Genomic DNA, 25,170 nt, shown 5'->3' with positions numbered 1-25,170 from the left:
CAGTAGGACCAGGCATAGCCTCATCTCTCATAGTTTCACTTGCCAATCACCACTCTATCAATATGTGTAAGTATTTAAACTTATGTAACCAGTGTTGTTTCCTTATTCTTGGGTTAGCATGTTGGTTCAATCCATAAATTAAATTATGGAATCACTAATCCCAGGGAATTCCTTCTTGTTACAGTATCTTGTTCATCTCTTAAGCTTTTTGGATATCATCATTTGGGGGCATAGTGCAACCAAAGAGGTCAGTCTGAATAGGGAATAACATGGGTCAGTGCGAGGAATGATGCCGACCTTTGGGTGCCTTAGCACAACCTTCTCCTTTTGAGTTGATGTCATCCTAACAGACATGCTTAATTTAGATGTCTTAAAGTTAACTTTCCACTTCTTTTTAAAGTTGTGAGCACAGAATCATGTAATAGCAGCTGTAGATTAACAAGACTGAACATATGTGAATTGAGATTGCTGTTGTGTTAAATGAAACAAAAAGTTAACTTGACATATATTTAACATATATTAAATTTTTCTTCTGGATAATTACTAGACATTGATGTTAATAGGTTGATGCAAATCACCAGGGTTACAATTTATAGGAGTCTTTAAAAATAAGTGCAGTTGGATTATTATCTAGTCTATAGGGAAGTCTCATTACCTTTAGAAAAATTTCCTCAATTAATTTCACTTCTGAATAAGTTACTTTCCCATGGCTGCCATCCCTTTACATGTCTTTTCCATGTACAGTTACTGACAGATAGTGTCCCCTTTTATTCTGTGAGAAACTCATTGAATGCTGAGTTACTTACAGAATAAAAGTTTCATCAAGAGGTTCATCTCCAGTGTTACTAGGATCAAATTGTGAGTATAGGGGATGGGTCTCATTAAGGGTAACACCAGGTGTCAGGCATTTCTATCAGTCATCCAGACAAAGCAAATGAGGTGAACTGAACAGTTGGGGCTATTAATAGGGACCTTTAGGATGGTTCCCACAGTGGAACTCAACCCTTGATATTACCATGTGGCCACTACTTCCCTTGGTAATAAACAGACTAATAGACCATGATCATTTTTATCAATTTGAGAACAAAACCCCTATGTCCTTGCTGGCAGACATATCTCTGTATGTCTACATTGAGGAAGGAAATAGGAAATATCTACATAAAGCTAAGATTTACCAGCTTACAGCTGTTGGTTTAGAACACCTGCTTGCCAGCACTTTTCCCCAGGTATGTCTGTCATTTAAGACAAAACAAAGCTGTGACTGGATGTCACTTTGGGCTTTCTACTCATATAAAGGTAAAACCTTTCCCAGGGCTCTTGGTCTACTTGCTGGGGGACTCTCCTTTAGCTCAGTCTCTACAGAACTCTCCTGGAGGGCATAACTCCTATTCACTCTCTGCTTTACTCCCTAATTGAATACTGCCAGCCTTGGATGATTAAAAATCCCTACCTTTAGACAGAATACTGGGAGCAGTATAAATAATACTGAGATATTGTTTAGCCTTGCATCTGATAAATAATAAGAAGTATGTGAGTCTTTTTATGAATCTTTCTCTGGCATTGTGAAATTTCCTCCCATCATTATAAAAAAGAATTAAAGTGCAGTTTATGCTAGAGAGGAGAGGTGCACTTCATTTGGGAAATCCTAGAACAGGTTCAAAGATTCTGTCTTTATTGGCATTCAGAAAGCCCACAGCCTCACATAGGTGTTGACTCACGAGTTTCTTTGGGGAATAAGAATGTGAATTTTTGTGGGGGCCATGAGGTTTATGTAGCTACCATGTTGGAGTCTATAAACTTAACCACTTTTATGCATCTTGCATAAAGTGAAATACTAAAGTTTTTTTTTTTTTGAAAATTTTAGTCTATATTTTTTTGTGTTAAGGAGTCAAGAAAATTGTGTGTGTGTGTGTGTGTGTGTGTGTTTGTGTGTGTGTAATCATAGGGCAGAGCTGGGCATAATCAGCCAACTCCTTTTAGTCCATTGGTTAATTTTTTCAAGACAAGAGGTTCATTCAGCTCATGGTGCTGTTGATTCAAGGGCAGGACACCAGCATCAGCTCTGCTCTGGTGAGGTCCTCAGGGCTGATGGAATCATGATGGAAGGATGACATGTGGGAGAGATCTCATTGACAAACAGTAAGCCAGCATGATTCAAGGATTGGCTTGCTCTTATGACATCTCCCTCTGAAGAGAGTTCAGGGGTCCCACTAACTGTAAAGTGATAACTGCCCCCTGTGACTTAAGCACTTTCCACTAGGCTCCACCTCTTAAGGGTCCCACCACCTTTCAGCACCATACTGGGGACCAAGCTCCCAACACATGGACCCTTGAGAACACACTAAAACCACTTCCAAACCCCAGCACCCTCTGTCCTTCCAAAGGAATAAAATGCTTTCATCTCTTGAAGGAGATCTTCAAGAGCTGAAAGCATTTTATTCTGTTTCATTTTAGTAAGGGGGGTGAAATTCCAGTGAAGTGACATATATAGCCCCATCTAATTATATGAGAGATCACATTGGTTTTCACATAGTATTATTATATGTTTTGTAAGTTTTTTTGTCCAGTTTCTACCACATACAGTAATCCCTTTTGAGCAAAGAGGCCAATATTTTAATTCTTTTGCATTCTAATACATGATAAACCCTGCAAACTGCAGGGATTCTATAAATCCTGATAACTCACTAGTTTAAACTAGTAGATAAGACAGTTCTTTCAAGGTTACAAAAACCTGTAGCAATTAGCAGCAGGAACAGTCTTAAGCTCTTTTCTTAAGGAATATGTTTAGTGCAGGATGTGTGAACATTTCAGTTGTCTTGGTAGCATTCTTCCTGTGATTTCCACTGCTCAAAGGAGGTAACAATAGACATGATTTAAGCTCCTTAGCTGGTCATCATCTAATCTATTAAGCACATAATTGTCCAGTATATATTTTCTTTTGTTCATCCCTTGTGGATCATATACAGCTTCCTGTTTTATCTCCTAGCCTATTTTAATTTTTTAGTTCAAATGCCAGTTTTTCTGCCCAGGCAAGAAATGTGTATAGAAGGGAGCTTGGGGTTTGGGGTGTCAAGAGTTCTCTTTCTCCTTGGCTCATCTGATCCATTCTTAGGCCTTTGTCTCTAGAGAACTCCCAGTGAACACTAAATGGCAGCCTGAACAGTAGCCATGAGCCTCTTGGTCTCAGAGATCTCCAAGGACCCAAGGTTTCAGCAGCTAAAGGAAGAAGCAGGCACACCCAAATAGATAGTTCTTTCTTGGTTAATGAAGATCACAGATGAAAATACTTCTTTTCCCCTTTGGACATGTTGAGATTTTAGAACTGATACTATTAATCAATCTGTCCTAAAACAGAAATAGTTGCAAATATGTAATATAGAGTATCAGTAGAATAGAAAACAAACCTTTAACTAAGACTGGTTTTTTTTTTTAAGTTGGAAATATTTCCAACTTGTTTTTGATGTAATTGAAAATGTTTAGAACCTTTCCTGAAGAGTTGATTAATATATCAAAATCAAAAAAGGCAATTTTGGGTCTAATTTTGTTTGTTTACTATGTAATACAGGATTCTTGGCTTTGAAATTCTGCCATGCAGGGTGAAAAATGACTGTCAGTGTGAAACAAAGTAGTCTATTGAAAAGAACATTGTGTCTAATAGGGAACAGCTGATACCAGCCCAATGCATCATATCTGGAATTACAATATCTTAATCAGTCTGATCGGTTCCTTGTGGGCATTAAGAGAGTCCAGATTTGGCCACGGATCAGTCTTTGTCCCACCTACCTTTTTGTACAAGGGCTCAAAGTGAGAAGTGGTGGGCAGGAACTCTGGTTCAGGCAGGAGGGACAGGATAGTTTGGGATCTTGATCAATTGCATGGACAGAGCATCACTGGGTGCACAGAGGCAGAAGCAGTATGGGGAGGGAGGGGTTGGCATAGCTCCTGTAGGAGGACCTGAAATTCTTGATTATGCTCCAAGAAGCTTTTCCAGGGACTGCTTTATTTTCTAAATCAAAATGAACTGAAATAGGTAATTATATTTTTGGCACTCAGCTTTTGGAGGAAAAGTTCAAGAAAACTTGCCATGCCAGAAAAAAACTGGTGAACTCTTACTGAGAGTTTCTTACCCACTGGGTTGAAACATGAGTATTCAAAGAGAGATGGATGTCCGCTCGAGCATGATTTTACATTTTCTTTTCTCTAGGAGAGCTCCAATTTCATGTATTTTCCCCAATATTTCAATAATTGACATCTCATACAAATGCTAGACTGGCTTTCAAAGCCAGAAGCAACACATAAGTCTTATAGAATCACAGGTTTTGGTTTGGAGTTCAGAAAGTAAGATCACCATATACAGAAGAAAGTTGAACTGAAAAAGACATATAGTCAACCTGATTTGCTTTGGGTAGATAACATTTGGGCCAGGTTGTTACATAGCCTCTGCTGGAATGTCTCTCAGAGAGATTGGGAGCTTATGGCTCTGGAGGCAGCTAGTTATTAGTGAGCTTCACATCTCTGGCAAAGCCTGTTTCCCATAGCCTTCCTCATCAGTAGCAGCAGAGAATGTCTTCCTGTTTTGTGGTGACAGCCCTTCAGAGATGCAGGGGAACATCTTACTCTTCTGAGTCTTTTCTCTCCCAGGCCAAGGCTAACAAACATTTTAATCCTTTCATTCACAACAAGATTTTCATCACTCTGCCTTTAGTTTTCCTGGACTAGTTGCAGAATGAAACTGGAACATCCTCCCCTTTAAAAATCTGATGATGCAGTTTAGTTGTTTTAGTTCACTTGATCACATCGTACCATTAGTTCACATTGAGGTTGTTGGTAGCTTTTAGTCTATTTTAGATAAATGATTGTTTCCCTCCACAACATACCTGTGCCCTTGATTCTTAAAATTTCTTCATTAAAATTTTTTTAAGTTGTTTTTGGACCTTTATTTATTTATATGTGGTGCTGAGAATCGAACCAAGTGCCTCACACATTCCAGGCAAGCGCTCTACCACTGAGCTATGACCCCAGCTCCAGATCTTACTTTTCTACCTATGTTTTTGAATTCTGACTTTCCATTCAATTCTGTCACATTCTTGAAAAATCTTTCTAATGTACTGGTTTTTCTGTCAGCTGCAAATTTAAGTAGGCTTCTCATATTTTTGTGTTATTATAGTATTGTAAAATAGGGTTGTACTTTGCTGTGAGACATATCTTTGATTTTAATTCCAGCTTCATTGTGTACCCACTGCCTAATATTAGGCAAGTTTTTTAAACTCCCCAAGCTATTTAAACTCCAATTTGCTTATCTGAAAATGAAGAAGACAATAATTTCTATCTTTTTGGTTTGTTGTGAGTATTTGCAATAATGTAAGAGCCTAGTATAGTGTCAATCACATAGTAGTAATGGTGATGGTAACAATAATAAATGCTTTCTTTTTTAGAAGGGCAGGGACTCAATCAAATTTCTTATTTTCTTTCTTTTTATCTGGATCAGAGTTAACATTTTGCATGAAGCCAAGGACAGAACTATGTAACCACTAAAGATCATTCTCCATTGACATCACTTAATTAGGTAAATATTATCAAACAATAACTATTTATTGAGAATAACTATATTTCAGTAATTTTCTAGTGGCTAGAGACATAGTGTTGAAAAATATAGCAAAGTCCTTGTCTTCATGGAGCTGACATTCAAATGGCAGGACTACCATGTAACAGAGACATCAGTTACATAAAAATGGTTAACTTTGCAAGAGGAATAGACAGATGTGTGTGTGTGTGTGTGTGTGTGTGTGTGTGTGTATCACTATCTGACATTGTATTATATACAGTATTATATNGGGTCCCCGAGCCTGGGAGCATGATGACCAGGAGGTCAACAGGACAGTGCAGTGGGTTTTGTGAAATTGTCTGGATGCTTTGTCAATGAGCAGAGGAAGAACATAAAGCCAAGTCCAGAGGAAATAAATAGTGCATTGAAAAGTGAACCTTATGCATGGCCAGAAAAAAAAAAGATAGTTTAGTTTTATATGTTACATTTTAATAATAGTCATTTGTAACTGCATAATGAAATTTGTGAACAAAAGTTCATTTCCAGAAGAATAATCTCTCACTGATATGCAATGCCTCAGTAGGATTTGGCCAGGTTTTAATTTCAGTTTGAATAAATAATGTAAGATACGAGGCTGGGTGAGATAAAAGGAAATCTCTGTACTTTCATCTCTCCATGATGGAAATAATAACTACTTTATTTCAAAACAAGTTTCCAATTAGTTTCTGTGAAATATTATTATCCTCCTTTCCCAGATACTGTAGCTCATTTTGAAACTTAATTTTGATAATATATAAACATTTCTGAAACTTACTCTACAGGAATGACAGTTACATTTGGAGGGAGGAATGCTGCTGGGCTATAACTATATTATTTTGGACTGTTCTAAATAATAGTAAAAGTAATGAAAGAGAATCAATCAAAGTGTCATTACATTTAATGGCTATTGGTGACCTCACATGGGCTCATCCTCACAGGAGAGCACAGATCAATGCCGTTTTCTCCAAAGCCATTCAATAGAATTGTTGTTTTTTTCTTCAAGGCTAGTTATACACCATCTTGACCTCATTTAAAGAGGTGATATTATTTAAGCAATATATATGTTAAGTAACATAATTTAGTAACACTGGACACTGGCCTGGGGCTTGTTTGGTCAATTAGGCAGATGTGATTGACCTCTGCTTTTGAGGGTCTTATAATCTAGGAGAGAAGGTCAAAATTAAAAATCTTCTCTCTTTTCTCTCTGTCTCTGCCTTTTTCTCATACACAGTTAATGTACATGCAATAAGAGTAGTATGGTGATTTGAGAACATATATAATAAGGAGATTTGGACTAGTCACATTAGATTAAAAAAAAGGCTCTGATATGATTCAGTTGAGATAGGGTATAGACTAGTTGGGATACAAGCTAAACTTCTTGAACAAATATGCTAAATTGCTGTGGCTTCAATAAGGTATAAGTTCTTTCTTTCCCATATGGCAATCCAGAGGTGAACAGGTTGAGTGGGCAGTTCTGCTTTCCTCAGCATTGGCTCCCAGGCTACTTCTTTGAGAGCCATTTTGAGTCAGGAGTAGAGACAGCAGCTCTCAGGAGGCAGTTGGGAAGCTGGACACCTCTTTGTTGCTAGGCCAGAACTTAGTCATGGCCACACCCAGGTAGCTGGAAAGGTGCCCTGAGAGCTCTGTTGTAAAATCAAGGCCAGAGCAGATGTGAGGAGCAGTCTCTGAAGACTGAGTAGTGCTAACTAGGCTGAAGTGAGAAGGGGTGGCACATGCCAAGGCCATGTGTCAGAAGAGTGTGTGGGGGCCTTGGCAGAAAGTGAGTCAGGGAGGAGCCAGGTTATGCTCAGCCTTATGATTCTGGACAAGAAGTCTGGCCTTTACTCTAGGAGCAATGTGAAGCCATTGGGGACTAAAGCAGAAGGAGAGGTCCTCCCCTCTTTGAGGGGAATGGTTCTGCCTTTGAAGAGATTGTCTGCCATGGTGTGGAGAATGGGCTGGAGGGTATCCAGCAGTTCTTCCATATCAGACACTATGCTAGGTATTGGGAACAGGCACAAGCAGGATAGAGCCATTCTCTGCCTTCCTGGAGTCTGTATCCTGTGAGAGGGAAGGAGGGAGCTGAGGGAGATGCAGGAGCCATGAGGGATGGCTTTCTTCCTCAGAGTCAGGAGGGATGTGTCCTCTGCTCTTGGCCTCAAGCTGGCTGAGGCCCTTGTTCATTTTATCTGCAGCTTCTAGTTCTCTAAAGTGGAGGGAGGCTCCAGTAATGGGGTTTGTCAAGATGGATGTATTTCCTGCTAGCTTGTTGTTTAAAGTTGAGGTAAAATCCACATAGCATTAACCACTAACCACTTTAAAGAGTGCAGTTCAGTGGCATGTAGTGCATTTGTAATGCTGTGGGACCCTATCTCTATCTAGTTCCAAAGAAGTTCCACTACCATAAAAGGAAACCCCCTACAGTTACCCTTCACTGCCTACCTAGTCTCCCTAATCCCTGGTAATATCTGTCTGCCATCTAGGTCTATGCATTTACATATTCTGGATGTTTCTCATGGAATCATATCATATCTCACTTTTGGTGACTGACTTCTTTCACTAAGAATGATGTTTTGAGATTCACCCATGTTGTAACATGTGTCAGAATTTCATTCCTCTCTATGGCTGAAAATACTCCACTATATAAATAGACCACATCGTGTTGTTCATTCATACACGGATGGACATTAAGGCGGCTGCTTCTGCTTTTTTACTACTGTGAACATTGCTTCTGTGAAAATTCATGTCCACTAGTTTATTTTTGCCCAAATTATTTTTTTTACTCCATGTGGAAAAATAGTCTGGAGAAGAAATAAAAGAGTGAGTTCTCCTATCCTCACTCTGCTGTGCAGCAGTACCCCTTTCACCCTGCCCCAGGTGTGTCTACAGGCTCTGGGTCACTGCCCACCCTACTCAGGCTCTCACAGTTCTCCTCTATTGCCTGCTCCTGTTCTACTCTTCATCCCAGGTCTTTTCTCAATAGGATTTCCCTGGTCTCTGTAAGAAATTCCACTCCTCCATTTTTTGCTTCCTGATCTCCCTCTATACTTGAAGCCCCTACCTCCCTCCTGGCTTTCCAGACTCCTTTGTGCCTTGTGATTGCCTTCATGCAAAGTCCACAAGTGTCATCATTTGAGGAAGATGGAAACCATGTGGGAAGATAAGCAAGTGCCTGTTGATGTTCAGGAAAATCATTTGGTTCATTCTCTCCTGTTCATTCATTCACTCATTTTAAAAATTAATTCTTCCAACAAGCATCTGTTGAACACCATTCTGCATAATAAACTATCTGATCCTAGAGATCCATATATATATATATATATATATATATATAGAGAGAGAGAGAGAGAGAGAGAGAGAGAGAGAGAGAGAGTCTGGCTCTTTTGAACCTCATAGGCCAGGCAGATGTTCAAATTAATAAACCACAAGACAATCTAGATTTCAAAAGTGGCACAGACAAAGTACTGGTGAGGCCTGGACAAGGCAGATAGCAAGGGAGGTATCTGTGAAATTCTGAGCATACTTTGGAACAGAGGCTCCTCTACCAAGGATTCCCCCACACACCAAATCCTTTAAAGGTGAAGACCATCCTTTAAGTTTGTAATTTAAGTTAGGACCTGACCCATTAGCTATCAATCATTGTAGATGGATAAACTGAGGCACAGAATACTAGGCTCAAACTGTTGGTAAAAATGTGGTGTTTTGAGTGGAAGGCTGGTTCCCTGATGCACTCATTACTCCCCAGGCCCCATAAGCTCACATTTCTACAATTGCAGTATACTGTTCTTTCTGCCTCAGTACAGAAAGGTAGACTGGTGATTCTATTTTTCAGAAGAAGAAAACAAGGCAGGGGAGTTTACCCAAGGCCACTTATCACTTTTATGGAGGAGCCAGAATCACAACTCCTACCCTTTGAGTTTTTAGCCTGTTGCCTAGCTACCAAACCTCCCTGCCTCTTCCACTGTACAGCAGCTGAGCAGGCACTTAATAATCATAATTGATGGTGCTGGCTGAAAAGGAGAGCTCAGAGTGATTCTGGGAGTTTTTGTTCACATACCTATGAATTTTTACTCTTCCTGTGGTCAATAACCTATACCCATTTGTTTTAGATAACATCCCTGTCTTAGTATACAATGAAGTTTTCTTGTCTACACTGGTGATTTCTCTTTTTTCTTTTTATCAACTATTCTTTCTGGAGAAATTCAGTTTATGTTTACAGGTATTACACATAAAAAAGAAAAGAATTACAGTGTCTGTCCCAGGGCTTCCTATAAGAGAAGCCTCACTATAGCAATTTAAGGAATAGAATACAATTCAGCACAAGCTAAATGAAATTTTTCCAGAAAATAACACTTCTGCTTCTTAATTATGTTAAAATATTTAAGCACCTATATATTCCAAATATTTATAGGAATAGAAAGATAAATTTGCTTACCCTTCCAAAGGACTTACTGAATGCCTGGCATGTGCCAAATATTGTGCTACTGCAGGAAATTTTGTGTTATTGATTGTCCAGGAGGAGTCAGATGACCTCATGTGACCACACAGTTGAATAGTCACAGTTCATATGTGCTTCAAAGAGGGAGTACATACTGCTGTCAGTGCCCGTTATGGGGTGATTGGACAAGAAAAACTTCCCACAGGAAGTGATGCTCAAGTTGAGTTCTGATGAATGAAAAGGGAGGAAAGAGCATGCCAGGCAGAAGTAACAACATGCTCAAAAATCCCTGGGGTAGGTGGGGATGTGAGGCATCCAGGCTGTGTCGGACTAGAGTGAGTGAAGTTGGGGAGCCAGAGGAATGCGGAGAGGTAGGCAGAGGCCAGATGGTGCAGGTACATTGTTCTCATTAATTCTAGCCAGGCTGTGGTGAACAGGGCCATATTGGCTCCCACCAACTCTGTTGACCTCACCCAGGTGCACCTGGGGCTTCTCTGGTGCCTAGGCCTGCAGCCCTAGTAGGAGACTACTGGCAGCCATGTGTGAGCAACCCAGAAGTGCCAGAGAATTAGTTTCCATGGGGCAACTCTGCACTGCTGATGCATGAAAGTCAATGGATGTCCCTGGTGGGCATTTGGAGGTACATTCCCCAGGGTCCCTTGGAAGTTCCTCACAGGTTTGATCACAGTTATTCATGATGGTGGTCAACTTGCTTATTCATTCCCTCATTCTCTGTTTTTCTCACTTTCCCTAACCCATGACTCTGGCTCCCAAGGGTCACTTACCAAATTAACACTGTGTATAGGCAAGATTGTGTTGTGCTGTTTCAGGGGAAGCCAGGCAGAAACACGATGTAAAAGAGTTTTGCCTTTATCTTAAAAGAAGTGCAGAATGATTGTTTTTAACAAGCACAATTTTGGATTCAGTGTGGAGAATGGTTTGGAGAAGACAATGGCAGGTAAGGGCAGAATAGTTAATGAATGGGCTTTACTAGTCCAGGCAAACAGTAAGCCAGTTGGGATAGAGTGGGACCAATAAAGATAAGAGAAATATACATATCTGAGGAATATTTAGGGCTTCTAATTAATAGGATCTGGTGATAAATTGGATATGGAGAGTAAGGGAGAAGGAATGACTCCTAAGTATCTGAATTTTTAGCTGGAGGGATGATGATGTATTTCATTGAGTTGAAAACTCTGGAAGACCAAATGTTGGGCAGGGAGTTTCAGCTGAAGTTCTGTTTTTTTTTTTAAACTTTTTTTTAAGTTGTAGATGGACACAATGACTTTATTTTATTTATGTATATTTTTATGTGGTGCTGAGAATCAAACCCAGTGCCTCATACATACTTGGCAAGTGCTTTACCACTGATCCACAACTCCATCCTTCAGCTAAAGCTCTTGAAGATAGAAAACCCAACACAAACTGCATTAATCAAAGAAAGAATTAGTTGACTAATGACACTGGAAAAAAAAAGTCAATTGGCTTTAGCTATGATTTGTCCAAGGGTCAAATGATGTGACAAAGTCAGTCTCTCAGCTCTGCTTCCTTTGGGTAATTTCATCCACTTATGTAAGCAAGATGATCACATTCTCAAACCACCATGTTTAGAGGAAACAGAAGGCTTCTCTTCCTAGGAGCCCCAGCCAGCACATTACTGTGACTCATTTGTTCTGACTGGATGATGTTCACAGGTTGGAGTTGTGGATGAGGATGAGGTAAACCTGATTGAGACCAGATTTGGCCAAGAATGGGAGAGATGAAGTCCTTAAAGGAAAGTAGGCACTGCTGCTGGTAGAAACACAGAAATGGGTGCTAGGAAAGTACCCAAAAGTTCTCTTACCAGAGAGAGAGAGTTCCTGAGGTTTATTTTAAACATGATGTGTTAGTGTACTTTTAAGACATTCAAGAGGCATAGATCCTTGGGTCTAACCTATGGTAAATCCTTAAGTCTAATCTCAAAGGAGAGTTCTGGGTGGGGAATACACTTTGGGAGTAATTTGCATTAAGGTAGACATTGAAATGGATGGTGTGGATGAAATTACCTAGGGAGAGGGATATACACTAAGAAAGAGGACCAAGGAGAGGTGAGAAGGAATTCCAATACTGAGTCAGAATTCTCTACCTGATAATAAGATGGAGTAGTCAGAGATGTAGGAATGAGTCCATGAAGACTCATTTAATAGGAAATAAAATATGAAACACAACAGCTGCTTTCTTGGAATTCATAGTCCATAACCAGACTTGAACTAAAAACTGATGCAATGTAGGCAATTTCAATCAGCAAGTCAAGCCCTGTGTTAGAGGCTGGAGCTCAGAGTACACCTAGTTCCAGCCCAGAAGAGAATAACTAGTTGTTCTTGGGGGAGAGAAGAGGATCTGTGAGGGGTTTTTAAAGAAGCACATGATTTTCCCAGTTGTTAAAGGAAAAGCTGCAGGTCCAAGATGAACTTCCATGGGACATTTAGGAAGGATTTGGGCCAGACCCAAGGGAGGGTAGCCTCAACTGTGAGAACTCTGGGAAATAAACAAGGACTGGAAAAGGGAGAGTCGGCCGAGGGAGAAAAGCTGGAGGCACCACACAGGTCACATTTGTGGATGGTTCTTTATCTCAGGGCTTGACTGTGTCACTCCATCACTTCAAAACCAACTTGATGGGTTTTTATTGCGGTTTGGCTGATTGGTTGATGTGTTATCTAGCATTTGGGGGGAATGGTAAGACAGACTCTAAATTCAAAAGGTTTTTTTATAAGGTGGGTATTTACTAGTTGTTTTCTGTTACTATCATGGTGAAGACAGAAAAAAATATGATTACATCTCAACAAAAGCAATTGAAGTCAAACATTAGGAAGAGTTTTCTTATCAGCAACATTTGTTTTATTTGTCTGCATCAGCCTTCCAGTTTTTAGGTTCAGTTAGATAATGATAATAACAAAGACAGAAGGGCTAAAGACCAAACGTGCAAACAGAACTGACATGAAATCAGTGAGCTTACTGGGGATGGCTGAGTTAGGGAAGTTACACATGGGGTGATCACTATTTCCAACTAATAGGGATATGTTTCTGGAAATTGTAGTCCAGAGACCTGATTAACTATAAGGGCTTGGGTACAGAGCATTCTTTCCAGGCATTCCTGCCAACCCCTAGAGTGTCCACATCCTGATCCTTAGAGGCTAAGAATGTTAGGTTACATGGCAAGGAAGAGTTTAGGTTGAAGAAGGAATTCAGGTTGCTTATCAGCTGACCTTATAGGTGCCTATCCTGTAGTACCCCCGTGGGCCTAATTTAATAATGAGTGCCCTTTAAAGGGAGGCAGAAGAGGAAGTCAGATGCTATGTCATTGGCTTTGAGGATGGAGGATCAGGCCATGAGCCTAGCAGTGCAGGCAGTCTTCAGAAGCTGGAAAAGGTAGGGCAGACTGGCCCAGAACCTGTACAGCGGCAGCCCTGCCCAAGCCTTGACCTGAGCCTGGGAAGATCCATTTTGGACTCCTGACCTTCAGAGCCTCAGGATGGTATGTTTATGGTGCTTCAAGTTACCAAGCGTGGGGTGATATTCCTTTTGCAGCAGCAAAAAGAAACTGAACAGGGGCTCGGAGGACCTAATGAATGATTGACTCATGGGATGGGTTGGTTTTTGGTATAGGCAGAAACTGGGTGGAAATCGGGGAGGCTGTGAACTCAAAATATTATCATTACCTCTTTTTTTCTTACTTTTAAAAAATTCTATATTTTGAGTTAATTTTAGACTTTTAGAAAAGATGTGAATAAAATTTCTGCAAAAATTCCTGTGCACCTCTTACATAAGTTTCCTGTGTTAGCATTTTAACACATTTGCTTTATCATTTTCTCTCTCTAAACAGATATATAAATATAATGTATGTTATAAACATATAAAATATACATGAATGTTGTATCTTAATATAATTTCTCCATATATGTATATATGGCACATACATATGTATATATAGCTCATATATGTGTGTGTGTATATATGTATACACATAATTTTTCTCTCTGAACTATTTGAGTGTAAATTGCAAATATCCCTTTATACCCAAATACTTTTCTTGTATGAGCCTTAAAAACAAGGTCATTTTTATAGTACAGTGGTAAAAATCAGGAAATTAAAAATGTCACAACACTATTATTCAATCTAGAAATCTATTTAAGTGTTGCCAGTTGTCCCATTAATGTCTTTTACAGTGAAGAGTTTTTTTTCTGATCCAAGATCACATGTCATATTTAGAACTTCAATTATTAGTCTCTTTTAATAATTAAGTCTGTCTTTATCTTTCATAATCTCCACATTTGTTGAAGAGTATAGTCATTGTACTGTGTCCCTTGGGTGGCTTTGTGTAGTGCTTCTGCATGATGAAGATTCAGGGTATGCATTTTTGGCAGGAATATACAGAATCTGTACTGTGACCTTCTCAGTGAATCATATCAGGAAGTACTTGGTCAGGTAATGTTTGCTATGCTCCTTCACTATGAAGTTATTGTCATTCTCTTTATATTTAGTAAGTAGCTTGAGGGGAGATGTTTTGTGACAAGTACCTTGTTTCTCATACTTTCACTAAGTAATTTAGCATCCATGATTCTTGCCTATACAAGTAATGCTATGGTCAACTGCAATCTAGTCATAAATGTATGACTGTAAGAGATAAGGATTTTAAGACACAATAATCCCATCACCTTCATCTCCCCTAAAAACAAATTAACAATTCCTTAAGATGATAAAATATTACATTGTCCCAATTATCTTACAATTTAAGGCAATTTTTTATTTGAGATAATTTTAGACTTACAGAGGAATTACAAAATCAGTGTGGAGTATTACTGCATAGCCCTGATGTTGTGTTAAATCTATAGATCACAGGGGAAGAATCAATATCCTAACAGTACTCAGACTTCTAATCCATGAACCATGATTTTTGGGTCTTCTTTGGTTTCTTTCTTTGTAAGTTTCACTGTATAGATTCTGAATACATTCCTTTAGATGTATACCTAAGCATTTCATTTTAGAAATGCTACTGGAAATGATAGTTTTTTAAAAAAATTGAATTCTAACTTTTCATTTCTAGTCATATTTTGATTTTTAGGCTATACATTTGCTAAAACACATACTAGTTCTGTAAGCTATTTTTTGTTGCTATAGATCCCAAAATATCAACTGTTTTTTCTTTTTCTCCAAATCATCAGTTTTCTATCTTTGTTTCTTGTTTTATTGCATTGGCTTGGATGCATTCAATATGATCCATACAGTGTAATATTGGATAGAAATGAGCTCAATGAGAAAACCTTCAGTTTTCTATCATTACATATGATCTTTCTTCTTTATTTTTCTATTCACATTGTAAATTATACTGACTGACTTTCAAATGTTGAACCAGCATTCCTGCAATAGTCCCACTTCACAGTGAGGTATTATCCTTTTTTATATCAGTCTTAATTGATTTGCTATTATTATTTGAACTAGTCTAGCAGAACCATTGTTACTGGTGACCATCTATCTAGTTGCATCTACCCCAGGTAGGCTAGCGATCACACCTCTTCTCTCCGCAAAGATATCTGTCTCTCTTTGTGTATTAGACCAATTGATTGATCTCAGGTCTCAGTTCTCCAATGGGTTTTAAAAAACGTGATTTGGCAGATGCTTGGCCTTTTTGCCTTGTTGTTGGTATAAGGGTGAAAGCAGTGTTCTGTCCAGCTCTACATATTCTTGAGTGAAAACCCAAGGCCCCTCAATTGTTTTCTCCATAATTGTTTATATGAAATAGGATCCCAATCAGATTTATACCACCTAATGTCAGTATATCCCTTAAGTGTCTTTTGATCCAGTTTCCCTCTTCTTTTTTTTAAACAGTTTTTCTTTTTAGTCATAGTTGGACACAAGACCTTTATTTTATTTATTTATGTTTATATGGTGCTGAGGATTGAACCCAGCACGTAGTAGGTGAGTGCTCTACCACTGAGTCACAAGCCCAACCCTTCTCCCTTCTTTTTTTAATCTCCTGTTTATTCTGTTATTGTTGTCAAGGACACAGGGTGTCTATCTTACTGTTTCCCACAGTCTGAGCTTTGCTAATTGCATTCCTGTGATGTGGTTTAATTTGGTCCTCTGTCCTGTAAATTGGTAGTTAAATCTTGAGGTTTTTATTGGAATCAAGTTCATTTTTCCTTTGATTATTCATAATCTAGATATTTCTCTCTCTCTCTCTCTCTCTCTCTCTCTCTCTGTGTGTGTGTGTGTGTGTATGTGTGTGTGATGTTATCAGCCACTGAAGTTCTAGCTCTATTAATTCATTAGGAGATTTTTTTTTGCCTTTCTTTTATAAAAATGAAGAAAATGAGGCTCATAAAGGTTAAATGATTTTGCTAAGACATTATAGCCAGTTAGCAAAAATAATCTGGGGCAGAACCTGTATCTTATAAATGCAAGTCCAGTATGCATTATGAAGTATATTGACTCTCCACACATTACGTTATTAGCAATAAGAACAGCCATGTCCTGTCCCTAAGGACAGAAGACATACTTCTTTCTTTTAGAGAGATGAATCTCTTTGAATTTAGTTCTGCTTGGAGGCATAGGACCATATCAAATGATTACTCAAAAAATTTCCTTCAAGTTCTGGATTACATTCATTTTTATGGATCTAATTAAAAAATTATTCATGCTAATTTCAGTCTGGAATGGTATCTAAATTCAGCTCAGAATCCAGAGCACATTTCAGTTTCTGCTTGCCCCTCTGGTTCTACCAAAGAAAGGACACAAAACAAACAAATGCAGAATAATTACTGCAAAGCCATTTGTTTCACTTTTATATTACATTCAAGACACATTGCTAAAATTTTCCATTAGCTAAGGGGTGTGTGTGTGTGTGTGTGAGAGAGAGAGAGAGAGAGAGAGAGAGAGAGAGAGAGAGAGAAGGAGAGGAGAGGAGAGGAGAGGAGAGGAGAGGAATATTGTAACTGTTTTTTTATCTACCACCTAAATTTTTTCATGAGTTTTACCGAAGGTGATATAGAATCTTTCCTGGGGGTGGTGTGGGCAAGCAATTTCATGAATTATTGGCTAGAATTCAGTGGAGATAACTTAAGAAAAAGACATTTTTAACTCTATAAAGATAAATTTATCATGTTTGAATCAACCAAGGACAGACATCTATCTTGACCTGAACATTAATTTTTCAACACACATGATGTACTCAGGTTATATGCTGCATCATCTGATGCAAGACTGACATTCCTGAGCTTATTTCCAAAATAGAACATAAACTTTCCACTCTGCTAATATTTCTAGAAAGCTCTGTACTTTATTAAAGCTATAACATAAAGATTATCAACAAAATAACTTTCAATCTATTTCAAATACAACTTATGCAATAAGGGAGGATGAACCTGGCTTCACTCTTTAATTACAGGTTCTGGGGATTCCTAAGCAGAGGAAAAGCTCTGCTTTCTCACCTTTTCTCATGCAAACTCTTAAGTGTGAACAGAACCTTTTGCTTTGAGTTGGGGCAATTGGAGGTCCTGTGGTCTTGTTAGATACTAGGAGAAAATGGAGCAGAAATAGGAAGAACCTAATACGTTTTGCGAACAGTATCAAGGGTCCAGCACAAGAACTGGAGTGAACAGACATAGCTTAAGAATTTTCTTTAGAGCTCCAGGGTCTTTAGAATATTAAGTTAATATGGAATCTTAGTTATTATCTGGTTCTACTCATTTTGGCAAAGTGGATTACACAAAACTGCAAAATTGTTAATGGTCAAATATATGCTAGAATTTTATTATTTTGAGCTATTCCTTGAATTTCCCTTCCCCTGGTTTCTGAATTCAGACCTGGGTATGGGCATGGGTTCTGGCTCTTATATTAACTGTACCTATGACATTGGGAAAAATCACTGATTATTATCAAACCTTCCTTTCCCCACCTGAAAATAAATGAGGTTCAGTGTGATAATGTGTGTGAAGCCCTCTCTGAACTGTAAAGCACATTCAGAAGTGATTGGAACTATGGAACTGAACTGAGTCTGGGTAGATCCACTGACATTTCCTAAGAATTTTTATACTAGATCAGGTTTTTCTCCCCCGCACCCCCAAAGCTTTGTGTGTGAATCCAAAACCCATTGACATCTTGTTCAGTAAAGGGTGTTGAGATGGTCAGAGTAAGATCATCCTAAGGGCCCATGAACATCCTGAAGGGAACCTGACTCTTGAGAGTCACCTGCAGGACCATGTGGGTGTCCTTTAGAATCTTATTTCTGATGCTGCTGCCGCTACAAAAAAATGTAGTTAATAAATTTCACTAATGTCTATAGGAGTGTTCACCAGGGATCTTTGGAAAGAGTAATCTTCACATTTAGAAGTATTTTCTCATTATGGATAATGGGATGATGAGGTGAAAAATGATCTTGGCTACTTATGATTCTAAAAAGCCTCCAGACTGAATAATCTATGGCAAATTAGACATAATGGCTGCAAAGAAATAACTCATTTACTACAAGGTCCACTTAGTTATTTAATCACTTTTACTGTCACACAAATACATATTCCTATGCAAAGTGATGAAAAGTTAGTAATGGCATAAAAGGCAGTTGTGTAATGACAGCCTGGCAAAGGCTATAAAGGGAGAGCTTTGCTCCAGATAGTTCAGTGATTGAGCCAATATGCCTTATGGTGTGAGCACTGTAGAGGAGCAGCGATTGGAATCCTTTACTTTGTCCCTAGATTATTGCACATTATGGAACAAGGATGCATCAAAAATGCAGGTTAGACTTGGACACTGTTTGGGCTTAGATGAGCTCATTAGAATGAAAATACTTTGGGGAGAACACTGGTAGAATACACAGTTATTATTACTTTAATTTAAAATTTAGATAATTTAGGCCAAAGAAGAGAATGGGCACTATTAGCCACATATGCTAAGAGTATCTATTATTAGAAAAAGCAGTTACAGAGATGGAACAGGTGTCGAAAAGTCCCATTTGGAATCTGGTGTCACCTGAAATAATTAATAACACAAAAAAGTGTAATTGCCAGCTCATGTTTCAGAAACCAAGAGCTGCAGTACCCCAGAAGGCAGGGAGCAGGACTGTGGGTGAGCAGGACAACAGTTAGAGAGCACTGTGCGAAGACATATAAGGATGGGAGGAAGTTTAGATGGTGGAAACAGGAAGATGGCGCTAGTCCTGTTTGTTTTCCAAGAAATTCCTTGAGGATAGGGGCTGGAAATAGGTTCTGAGAGCAGGACTGGCCCTATCATTGTACCCTTGCCCTTGGGGGATCCAAGGAGTTTTCAACAGTGAATGGACTTGGGATCTCACTCAAAGCTTAGCACACCTGCAGTCTTGACATAGAGGGCTCCAGCAGTGGGCCATGGAAGTCTTTTCTTGCTAGACTATGAAGCAAGTACTCTCTCCAGGAGGAGAGATGTAATACTTGCCATTGTTCTTTGGGCTCAGCTCTCCTTCTTACCTAGAGCTATGACAGATTAGGTGTCTGTGAGAGAAGCACTGTTGAATAGAAATGAAACATGAATCACAAACACAAGCCATGTATGCAACTCTAACTTTTCTAGTAGCCATATTAAAAAACTAAAAAAAAAAAATGTATGCCTTGTTTAACTCAATATATGTAATCAACATAAGGTTATTGATGAGATATTTTACATCCTTTTTCATACCTAGTCTTTGAAATTTGATGTAAGTCTTATATTTTTAGCACATCTCAATTTGGACTCTTTACATTTCAAGAGTTGTATAGCCACATGCAGCTGGTGGCTACTGTATCGGACACCCCATGATTTTCTTCCCCTGTAACACTCCTTAAATTCAACTCTGTTTTTCCAAAAGTGTCTGTAGCAGCGCAGGGGCATCTGTCCATACCCAATGACCTATCCAAAATCAACTCTGTATATCTAAAAAGTTAAAATATTTACCATACGAATTTAGTATGGTGAATATTTCTCTTAATTTTGAAGAGAAAAATAAAAAACAAAGGAAAAGGTTGGTAGATTTACCACTATAAAATGTAACATTTTTGGATAATGATAAAGTCAAAATTATCATTAAAAGTTGTGCTCAACAGATTGGGGGAGATATTTGCTCTTCCTTTGAAGGTTTTAATGAATACTTACCCTATATTTAAAAACTCATTTGAATATAAGGAATAAAATTCATACCTCATTTGATTTGTAAGATATTTAACAATTTATAAAGAGTGAAAGCAAACAACTAAGAAAATGTTCACTCTTTCTATTCTTTAAAGAAATTAAAAATGGAACCATCATTAAAACAAGGTAGCTTTATATACTTATTAATGAAGTCAAAATGAAAATGATGATACTGATAAGACTGTGGTAAAAGAAAAGCACAATGATAAAATCTTTTTAAAATGTAATATGACATTATGGCACTGGAACTTGAAAATTATTCATGTTTTTTTCCACATGTAACTCTGTTCCTGGGTATATGTATCCTAAGGACATAATCCATTAGAAGAGAAGGTAAATGCTTCAAAATGCTAATTTCCATTTGTATGTAATAGTGAAAAATTGGGGAGTAGTTAAGTAGATGATACTAGATCAACTAAATTTACAATTATGCAGCCATCAGAATGGTAATTATGAAGACTACATGGAAAATGTTTAAGATGTATTAAACGGAAAAGAAGAATGAAAAAATTTAAGTACATCTTGATTAGAACAATATGTATCTACATATGTGAACAAAGACCAGAAGGAGTTGAACAGAAATAAAAATAATTGCTTAAAAGGTGGAGAGAACATGGGCAATTTGGTTTGTTTTACAAATTCCAAGAGACTGGATCAAAATGTTAGGAAAGGAGCATATTCAGATATCTTCTTTCCCATCCCACACCTCATGAAATGTAAGAAATGATATGAGAAAATAAGTTAAATTTATAACTGCACTGGCAACATGAATGACTGCAATCAGGGATACTTGAAAAAACATGCAGATATGCTTCATTGGTGGAGGAAAATAGAGCCAAAATCTACGCAGGTTAGGACCGCAGCAGTGAGGGGTCCCCTCTGGAGATCCCATAACCCCAGATGCAGCTTATCCAAGGGAACAAAGGAATATCAAAGGGATATATATTTGGGGGCCAGTTGATTCCTCAGTCTTTATGTAGCAATGGAATTTTCCAATGAATGTGAATACCGAAACCAGGAGATGAGGCAGTAGCCCAGGGAAGTACTCATTTATAAGGGCTGAAGAGCTCTGATAGGTACCCACAAAAGAGGGCTTCTCTGTAGCCACACTCTTTTTGCTACTCTGAAGTGTGGTAGGCTATAGGAAATAAGACTGACAGGTTTCATCTCCTACTGATTTAAACCAACCTATCTATTCAACCCCTAACCACAGGGATTAGTTTAAGAATTGGTGCACAGTCCAGTGCTGGACACTGAGAGCCAAGTCCAGGACCTTTGTTTAACTTTTGGGGAGAAAAGCCCTTGCTGTCCATGAAAAAGTAAAACCAAGAGACCCAGCAGCTATCTTGTGGTCATGAAGGGAGTCTGCAATTTGAAATTAATGGTGAAGTAGAGCAAAGCCCAGCCAAGAAGCAGTGTGGGCATAGTAGCCTGAAGTCCTCTGTTTTAGCATTTGATGGTTAGGGTAGTGATGGTGCCTGTCCATCTTAAAGCAAATCCTGCCTGTTGGCCAGCCCCAGCCAGCCTCTTTCTCATATAAAAGTATCCAAGGAAAACCGTCAATCACCATTCCTTTGTGTATATCTTGAACACGGCAGAGAAAACTTGAGAAGAATTAATGGAAACATTGACTCTAAAAAGAGTGTTCCATAAAGTGACTGGACAAAAAATTCATGCTTTAAGGATTCCCAACACATAGAAAAAACAGCATTTGGGGAGATGGAAATTCTAGTTTTGCTATTGACCATTACATATTATATACATGTATAAATTATAATTCCATCAATGTGTACAAATATTACATGTCAATTAAAAAAAGATTCAGATTCAAAATCAATAATACCAGTAATAATCACCTAGGAAACATAATGAAAAGAAGAATCTCATTTCTATTAGAAATGAAATCCATCAGCAACTTAGGAATAAACACAGTAAGAAATGAGTGAATACCTGAGTGAGGAATATTAAAATTGTAATCAGTACGGAAAGACATAAAAGAATAAATGGAAAGATGGACTCTACTTCTGAGTGGTAAGATAGCAGTTTGCAACAATACTTGCTTTCCTTAAAAAAAAATAAGTTTGGAACAAGACCAATGAAGCAAAGGGCCAAAAATTAGTATAAAAGGGACAATACATAAGCAAAAAAGAAGTCAGAAAGAAACTGTGAATCTCTAGCAGTGTTCCAAGTGTGGTATTGAAGTACCACAGATAAGCTGAAAAATGACATGGGACAGGGTCTGGGAACTGACTAAGTCAAAGACAGCAGTGTGGCTTATGATGAAGGAAGTTCTTCAACCAGTAGGAAAATAACAGAGCATTTTAAAAGTGATGTTGGCACCAAGGGCTCCTCACATGGAAAATATCAAGATGAAATTCTAGATTATTTCACTTTTTATTCATTTATACACAGAAATTAAATTCCAGGTATATTAACGAACTAAACGCAAAAAAGTACCAGCATCACTAAAATAGATGTAAAGTCATTTGAAGAAGATACAAATTGGCATTTTATCATTGTTAATAGTGAAGGCATGGAATGTAAATGTCATGGAGGGAGAAGGAAAAATATGTGTGTGGTATGTGTGTGTGTGTGTGTGTGTGTGTGTGTGTGTGTGTGTGTTCACACATACAGATAGATAGATGTACAAACTTTCTAAATGATTTTTAATTTACACAGAAGTTTCAGAGATAGGAAAGAGTTCCTGTATACCCTTCTCCCAGACTCCCTAATGTTAATATGCTACTGAACAACAAAGACAGAAGTCATCAAGTAAAAAATAAAAAAAAATAAGTATATTCAAGGCAAATTAACAAAGTTTACATTGAAATTAAGGGTCATTCTGAGCAGACAGGCTGGGATATTTTAAGCAAACATACATTATTATAGAATAATGAGTTCCTACAAATCAGTTATAAATGACAAACAACTAAAAAATATACAGGAAACAAAAAAGATCAGGCAATTCACAAATGGAGAAAAAAATGATGTCCAAAACATTTGTGAAAATAGACTCATGCACAGTTGTAGTTAGGAAGATAACAATTAAAATAAGATAACAATGCTCATTTATTAGAATATAGAGAATGGAATCATGCCCTTAGAATATAAAGAATGTAAAATCCTGATACTATCAAGACTTTGCAACAAGGCATGAAAGACATTCTCACATACTCTTGATGAAGCATGAATCATTTCAGCCTACTGGGAAGGCAGTTTGTTGGTATTAATCAAATTCTAAAATTCACAAACTTTTGATCCAGCAATCCATTTACAGGCGATGTCACCCAAACTCTCAAGCACATGTTTTCTGAAGATCTATGTACAAGGAAGCTGATTTCAGCATTGCTTACAGGGATAAGAAATTGGAGGCAACATGCCTGTCAGTAGTTAAGAGCCTCATTGGTGAATTATCATAGACATTTCCATGCAATAACTTACAGTGATTACAAAGAATGGAGCAAAGCTGTGTGTCAGACATGGGATGATCTCTGGGATATTGTTGAAGTGGTGTAAGCTACAGAACTGATTGTAGAGCTGGATCCCTTTATATTAAAAAAAGTGTTTATATCTGTGAATAAATCTAGGGAAAATGACATAAAGTTTACCCACCGAGGAGTAGGGAAAGGGAGCATTCATGCTTTAAATGATGTAATTTTAGGTGTCTGAATCTTTCACAACATGATTATATATATCCACATACTTAATATAATACACCTTGAAACAAGAAAAGTAATAACAGAATTTTTCTTTCTTTCTTTCTTTTTTTTTACTGTTAAGAATATAACCAAAGCTAATCTTTTGGAGTGAAAATGAGGATTTAGAGGGTGACTGAATTTGTCTGCCACAGAGGGTATTGCTGAATACTGGCCCTCACTTTTGATGATGCTGGCTTCCCACACCTGCACCAGGGTGAAGGGCATTTAGCCTTTAGCACAGGCTGGCAGTTGGCAGCTCTTGCTCAAAGGCAAGTTGATGTCCTAATCAGAGTGCTTTGCCTATAGCACAGTCTTCTCAGAAACACTGACAACCAAGAAGGAAAGCAGATAAATAGCATATTGCTGGCCAGAATGAGCCTTGCTGTTTCTTAGATTAAATTGAAATATATGCCCAATTGTAAGTTTTAAGCAGTGTTATCAGGCTGCTTGACAGCTCATCCAGGAATACAATATGGATCTATCAAGAATGTAGGAGCCATAATCTGAACTTCAAATTTCCTCTTGTGCACCAGTGGATGAGGGAGTTGTAGGTGTGGCTTCCAGGTATGTGGGTTGCTGGATGTGTGCACAAGTTCACATGTTTACCTGCTCATGGATGTGTATGTGGCAGCCTCAATTTAAAAGTTTCTATGCTATTTTCCTTGGCAAGCATAAAAATATTCCTCAGAGAAAATTTTGGCATCCCAGTCACATATCCAAGGGACTAAGGATTTGGTGGGTGTTCAGGATGATCATGCAGAAAGCAAATTCTGGTTGGGGTCATGCTGTTCAATGAGTAAGACTTTCAATTCTGTGTATCATCCATTTATCTATCCATTCCCTCAACAAGTATGTCTTGATTACTTAAAAAATCATTTTGTAGGTTCTCTCTTCACATTCTTAATTATTTCCTTTGTGTGCAGAGCTTTTACAGACCCAAAAGGGTCTACAAAGAAACTACTAGAGTTAATAAATGAATTCAGCAAAGTGGCAGGATATAAAATCAACACACATAAATCAAAGGCATTCCTGTATATCAGCAACAAAACTTCTGAAATGGAAATGAGGAAAACCACTCCATTCACAATATCCTCAAAGAAAATAAGATACTTGGGAATCAACCTAACAAAAGAGGTGAAAGATTTATACCTAAAGAGAGAGATAGAAGAAGATCTTAGAAGATGGAAAAATGTACCCTGTTCATGGATAGGCAGAACTAACATCATCAAAATGGCGATATTACCCAAAGTTCTCTACAGGTTTAATGCGATGCCAAT

General features: G+C 38.1%; 1 protein-coding gene across 1 annotated transcript in view; it reads left to right on the top strand.

Moving 5' to 3' along the window:
• The first annotated feature begins 47 nt into the window (after positions 1-47).
• Positions 48-25,170, top strand: part of Cdh13 (cadherin 13) — a 1,261,125-nt gene continuing 1,236,002 nt past the window's right edge. The window contains exon 1 of the mRNA XM_048792348.1: positions 48-66. Within this exon, the coding sequence (XP_048648305.1) occupies positions 63-66 (4 nt within the window). The 5' untranslated portion in view covers positions 48-62. The remainder of the gene's footprint in view (positions 67-25,170) is intronic.

The sequence above is a fragment of the Marmota marmota genome, unplaced genomic scaffold (assembly GCF_001458135.2).
Source record: "Marmota marmota marmota unplaced genomic scaffold, marMar, whole genome shotgun sequence".
Lineage (NCBI taxonomy): Eukaryota > Metazoa > Chordata > Mammalia > Rodentia > Sciuridae > Marmota > Marmota marmota.
This window is presented reverse-complemented; position numbering and strand designations above follow the sequence as displayed.